This window comes from Carassius carassius, chromosome 35, assembly GCF_963082965.1.
Source record: "Carassius carassius chromosome 35, fCarCar2.1, whole genome shotgun sequence".
Lineage (NCBI taxonomy): Eukaryota > Metazoa > Chordata > Actinopteri > Cypriniformes > Cyprinidae > Carassius > Carassius carassius.
In genome coordinates, this window is record NC_081789.1 from 19,855,306 (window position 1) to 19,861,305 (window position 6,000).

Below are 6,000 nucleotides of genomic sequence, written 5' to 3' on the forward strand. Positions count from 1 at the left end.
GGAGGCTTCATGCCAACTTCTTGTGGTTTCTGTCTGTGTTTGACAGTTTGTTGAAGAAGATTTTACGCTCAGCAATGTTCTTTGCGATGTTACTCAAGAAGACCTGCGCTGCCTTAGGCTAAGGTGAGGATTTTATTTGTACTGTAAATGTTTATCCTTTGCATAAAGCAGAGCTAATTATTTAGTCACCTAAGCCAAACTTAAAATGTAATAAGTATAATAATATTAAAATATAATAAATGACTATACATTACAGCTCATAGGTTTGGGATGAGTAAGATGTGTTTTTGAAAGCCCCACAGAAATATTTATTTATACGTTGACAACTGTGATATTGCTTAATATTTTAGTGTTCCTGTAGCTCAATTGGTAGAGCATTGCGCTATTAAGCGCAAGGTTGGGGGTTCGATTCCCCGGGAACACATGATAGGAAAAATTTGATAGCCTGAATGCACTATAAATCGCTTTGGATAAATGCATCTGCTAAATGTATAAATTTTAAATTTTGTGAAAACCATGATTATTTAATGAATAGAACGTTTAAAAAACAACATTTATTCGAACTTTCTTAACATTATACAATCCTTTACTGGGACTTTTAATCAGTTTAATGCATCCTTGCTGAATAAAAGTTTTAATTTCCTTAAAAAGAAAATCTTACAGACCCCAAACTTTTTGATTTTTATTTATTTAAAACGTTTATTAGTGCACATTATACGATTTTAACCACAAATCATTAGTCGGGAAATTTGCAAGAATTATATTACTAAGCAGCTTTTCCATTTGTTTTTCTTTAAATGATTACGCTGTGTGGGTAAACATGCCCTCTACTTTTTAGACATTTAAGACTCAAAATTGATGGCTTTAGTTAATGAGTAGTTGAAAACTGTCTCCCAGTTAGTTGGAGTTTAATGTGAGACCAAATATTCTTTATAAGGTCCAAATCTGGATTCCAGCCAAGCCAAAACATGATCCCAAAGGCCTTCTCAAACCACTTATGGTTGTCTTCTCAGTGTAGACAGGAGCATTTTCTTTTTGAAAAATAACATCTGATCGTTTATCTTTAGACTAGGGCTGCAACTAACGATTATTTTGATACTCGATTAATCTGTCGATTATTTTTACGATTAATCGATTAATCAGTTTATGTACTTATATTTTAGTTTTTTTTCATTTTTTCCCCAAGTAAATTATTAATAAATGGTCTTTATCCTTCAGCATAGATTTTTAAGAGATTTTAACCATTTTGCACTGTCATATCCTAATCAAAAATATACCTGGAGTTGTTTTATTGTGTTAGTAATCCTTTGTCGAACTCTTCTGCAATCAGAACACTGACCCATACTCACAAATTTCACAAGGAGATTTAAAATAATGTTTTCACCATGGCAGTCCTTAGAGCTCCTAAAGTAGTTTAACATCCCGAACAAAGCTTATTAAGGAATCTTTCAGAACATATTTTCACGAAGAATAAGGATAAAACAGAATAAAATTGCAGTGTATTGTATTTTATTATTTACTGGGAAACACCTTTATAGCTTTTGCTGTGAAATTGTAAACAATCCTTCGAATAAAGTGCCAGTGGCATGAAACCTGAATGGAACTCACAATTTAAAGTAAAATCCATCAGAAGGTTGTCCAGAAAAAAAAATTGGACAGTCACACACAAAAAAACCTGCTGTGTGAAAAAGAGGAGTGAATACTTAGAAAAAAAGTGCATTTCAAATATCTTTAAACATTTACCTCTCTCATTCAGTCATAATTAGGCTGCACGACTGAATTTTGAACTGGTAAACGACAAACTGATCACAGAACATGTTTGTAAAGCTTTAAATGTTAACTGTTAAAAAGCAATGTTATCAGCTTTTACGACTAAACATTTGCAAACAACATTGTAGTGGAGAATCTGCACAAATAAAAGTCTTAGGGGCCGTTCACATATCGCGCCTAAAAACGCGTGGAAAACGCTAGGTGCACCGCTTTCTCCTTCTTTCCAAAGCGCTCGTGCAGTTGCGCCCCTGAGGCGTCTGCCTTTGATAAGCAACCATGACGTGCTCTCTCCTTGAAGACGCGGAAATTTCAGCAAAGGATAAATGGATTTGCAGCTCAAAAATCGCTTGCAGTAGCTCTGCTACTAAATTTATTTCAAAATGGAAATCCATATACAACTATGATCAGCTGTTCCTTTCATCTTGACTGAGCTTTTAACGTTGTTACGGGAAAGGATGAAGCTGATTGGTTAGTTCTTGTCACATGACCCGCGATGCGCTTGCAGCATTCTGAAAAGTTGAGATGTTTTTAACTCGATGCGGTGCGGTGTTGGAAATAACGAACTTGAGCGCGCAAAAGACGCGATATGTGAACGTCCCCTTAAACAGTTCAGTAGTGCAGAGTTTACAGGTTACTCTTCTGTTTTGAAGGCTCAAAGTAAAGTACTCCCAGTCTCCCACATCCCGCTAAATGCTGCAGAGACGCTGTTCGGGAAGCACGTGACATAAAACGAGGCCAGCTATTGGCTATTCGCTACTTCTCCTGCTTTACTGGCTGAGTAAAACCTCCGGTGGCTCATTACTGCCACACTTTGGTCACCGCAGATTTGAAATATGCACGAAATGAGCCGCTTACGGCAAATAAAAGTTATTTAGCAACGAATCGATGACTAAATTAGTTGACAACTATTTTAATAATCGATTTTTATCGATTAAATCGATTCGTTGTTACAGCTCTACTTTAGACAACTTTTCATTAGTGGGAAGCACACCATTCTGCAATATTCTTTCATACTCCAAAGCATCATCCTCCATGCTTCACTAAATAAATTCACTATTGTATTTCTCACCAGATCTTCAGACACCGCTCTGCTGCATTGCATAACCTAAATCCACCGAGCTACTCTGAATCAAACTTCCTGTATTCTGATGAAAACTTTGTTCCATCTTTGATAGACTGCAATGGCTTTTTAAGGAATGCATTTGATTAATTCTTGCTGACTTCCTTAAAAGTATTTTGTGTTAAGACCATTAGAAGCTTAGTGTTCAGACATTATGGGCTAGGCACATTTTCCCAGGATTGAACCCTTGTAGTTACTCGTTGTCTCTTAGGAAAAAGTCTGCAATTAATGAAAATATTTAATTTATTTCCCACTATAGGGGAGGATCGCTATGTCGCATCTGGAAAGCCATTCAGAGACACCGTAACAAAGGGCTTAGAAAGGAAAAAAATGACGAGGGAAATTCAGAAGGATGAAAAGCAGCAGGAAGTTGACCGACACCTGAGCCAGCATAATACATCCCTATAATGAGAGACCCTTACTGGCCCGAACCTTGTAATTATGTCACGCTCTGCCCCAGTTGAACATGTTTACTTGTCCTTCTGCTATGATGTAATGTTTTTGTGCTAATTTTAGTGTATGTTTTCAACCTCTCCAAGTTTTACATCTCATTTCCATTTGATTTCAAAAGGGAAAGCCATGAGGATGTAAACGGCTCTGTTTGGGAAATTCTGCACTTTCCACTGTTTGCATTGCCAGGTAGCAATGGTAGTACCTTGGGAATGGGCCTAAGACGGCAGAGCAAATGGTATTACCTGCTTAATGTACTGTAGGTAGACTTCAGATCATGCCATTTTAAATTATAGAAAGTCTACAGTATCTAAGTTTCTGTTTGTTTAATCTTAACAAATCTTGAAAATGTGTTATTCATATTACGTTTTTTGAGGGACAGTCTGGACGAAATGACCTCAGACCTTTTGGACCAGGGCTAAGAAGCCTCTTTAGATGTATTTTGATAAGTTTAGATGTATTTACCCCAGTATGTAGATAAATAAACATAAACTAGTCATAACAGTTGCTACTTGAGTAGCACTGAATACATGTACTTCAAGAGTTGCTCGACTATCATTTTTTTTATAAAGATGTGCAAGACTAGTCTTGCTAAAAGCAAACTATGTGTTTTTCTTAAACTGCCAGCCACATTCCACAAACATGTATCCTCTTTCTTAAGAATGCAGTGGCCTATTGTGTTAGAAGCAGTTCAAATTCAGGTTCATGTTGCATTTCTACAGTCTGTTACAGATCTACATTATGAGTGGAAGATAGAATGGATCAAAGCACCGGAAGTGCTTGTCCCACGTTCATAGATTCTTACAGTATATATATGTTTGTTGTTTTTTGTCTAACATTTCAGACCCCTTGTTTGAATGTTTATGCATTGTACGAGTTGATCTATTATGGGAAAGATAGCATTCTAGGCACCAATGATCCGTCTCTGAGACATTTAAATTATTTATCTGCTGTCTGCACCAAAAGTGATGGGACGATGAAAGATGTCTTTCTCTGACTTTTGACTTAAATGATTTGTAAACTGGATTTTCAAGCTGCGTTTTAGACAAATTGCCAACTTGTTTCTCTGAATTGCAAAACACTTCAGGTGAATGAAGTTCAGACATGCAAAAGACTCTCACTCCTGAGCTTCTGTAATGGCTGAAACAATTTGTTTTCCCATAAAACTTCACATGGCAGTTATTCATTAAAACAAGTCATCTGCCTCCAAAATATCTGACATAGTTTAAGCTATGGAAAATGTTGCAATCGCTGGGAACGTTGTCAAGATGAAAAAACTTACGTTTGAAATCAGTAACGATTGTGAATGAAATGGAAATGTAATATTTTATAAGGACTTAAATATTGTTACTGTAACATTTCCTGTTCTGTATCATGTAAAGGCGTTTTCTGTAAATTTTCAAATGTGTCTCTATGAGGTTTTTGTGTGTGTGTGTGTGTGTGTGTGTGTGTGTGTGTGTGTGTGTGTGGGTGTGTGACTGAGTTTACTGTTTTAGATCCAGTAGCTTATTAATATAATGCTTTCTGCTGGTGACACAGTGTGATATGATTTCAAGGTTACATATGCACATTTGTGCAAATACATTTAACCTCAACTGTTCTCTGGAAACACGTCATGTTATGGAATACATCTTAGTTTTCAATCAAAACATGACGATGTTGATTTTAGATAAAGCTGAGATAAAACCGTGAGATGTTAGATAATAATAAAACATTGCGATTAAAGGAGCATTGCGTAGGTTCTGAAATTTCTAACCGTTACTGACACCAGTGGCCGTTAGAGGAACTGCAGCCAGTCTCATGCTCGTTCTCAGTGCGCACACTCTTTTTTTTTTTTTTTTACTTACGAGGAGTGTCTGTGGGTGTCTGAATTGTGCTGGAGGCTTGTCGCTTCTTTCCATCCGCAGAGTCCATTTGAAAACACTATTGCCACTGCTTACTATAATGGCTGGCGGGCCGTACGGTTGTAAGCCCAAGTAGACAAGAACGCGCATGACTTCACATTTTGTGAATTTTCGCGCCAATTCAGGCCCGACTCCTCCACACACAATTGAGCCTACAGGCTGATAGAGGCAACCGTGGTGGACAGTCGAGGTGTCATTCTTTTTTTACATCATGGTTGGCTCATACATGTACAAATGAAAACTCTATCTTAAAGATTTTTTTTAAGTAAAAACCTCCACATAGCTCCTTTAAGCGATTCGGTCATGAATCTATGTGCTTCACTCATCCGACAGGTCACAGCGGTTCTTGATTTAACAACACGCGATATGGACAGGAAAAAATGCTTGGGCTTGGGCCTCAGAAGAAAGTGCACGTGCCAGGCAACAGATATTTCAATAGTATGGTGTTGAAGTAACATATTTAACATAGTTGGAAAGTGATGCTTTGGATAAACTACAGACACACTGACTGACGTAAATGGTTAAATGTATGTTTCAATTCTTGTCTTTCCGGATCAAATTAAAAATGAGTGAGAAATGCACAAAGTTTGGTTCTGTTGTTAGGTCTCATTGTGCGCTCATTAGCCTAAATTTATGTTTGCAATATAAAACAACGTTAACCAATGCATACTTTCTTTTCAGCGAATCTAATTTAAAAAAGAAATCGTCTTATTGTTTTTGTGCATGATGTAATGTTTGTTTTTCAGCTATCCAAAT

General features: G+C 36.9%; 1 protein-coding gene across 2 annotated transcripts in view; it reads left to right on the plus strand.

Moving 5' to 3' along the window:
- Positions 1 to 4,786, plus strand: part of LOC132116174 (mitogen-activated protein kinase kinase kinase 15-like) — a 29,126-nt gene extending 24,340 nt beyond the window's left edge. For both annotated transcript variants that reach the window (XM_059524834.1, XM_059524835.1), the window contains 2 exons: positions 47 to 123; positions 3,150 to 4,786. In XM_059524834.1, coding sequence (XP_059380817.1) covers positions 47 to 123; positions 3,150 to 3,246 — 174 coding nt within the window. In that variant the 3' untranslated portion in view covers positions 3,247 to 4,786. The remainder of the gene's footprint in view (positions 1 to 46; positions 124 to 3,149) is intronic.
- The last annotated feature ends 1,214 nt before the right edge of the window (positions 4,787 to 6,000 follow it).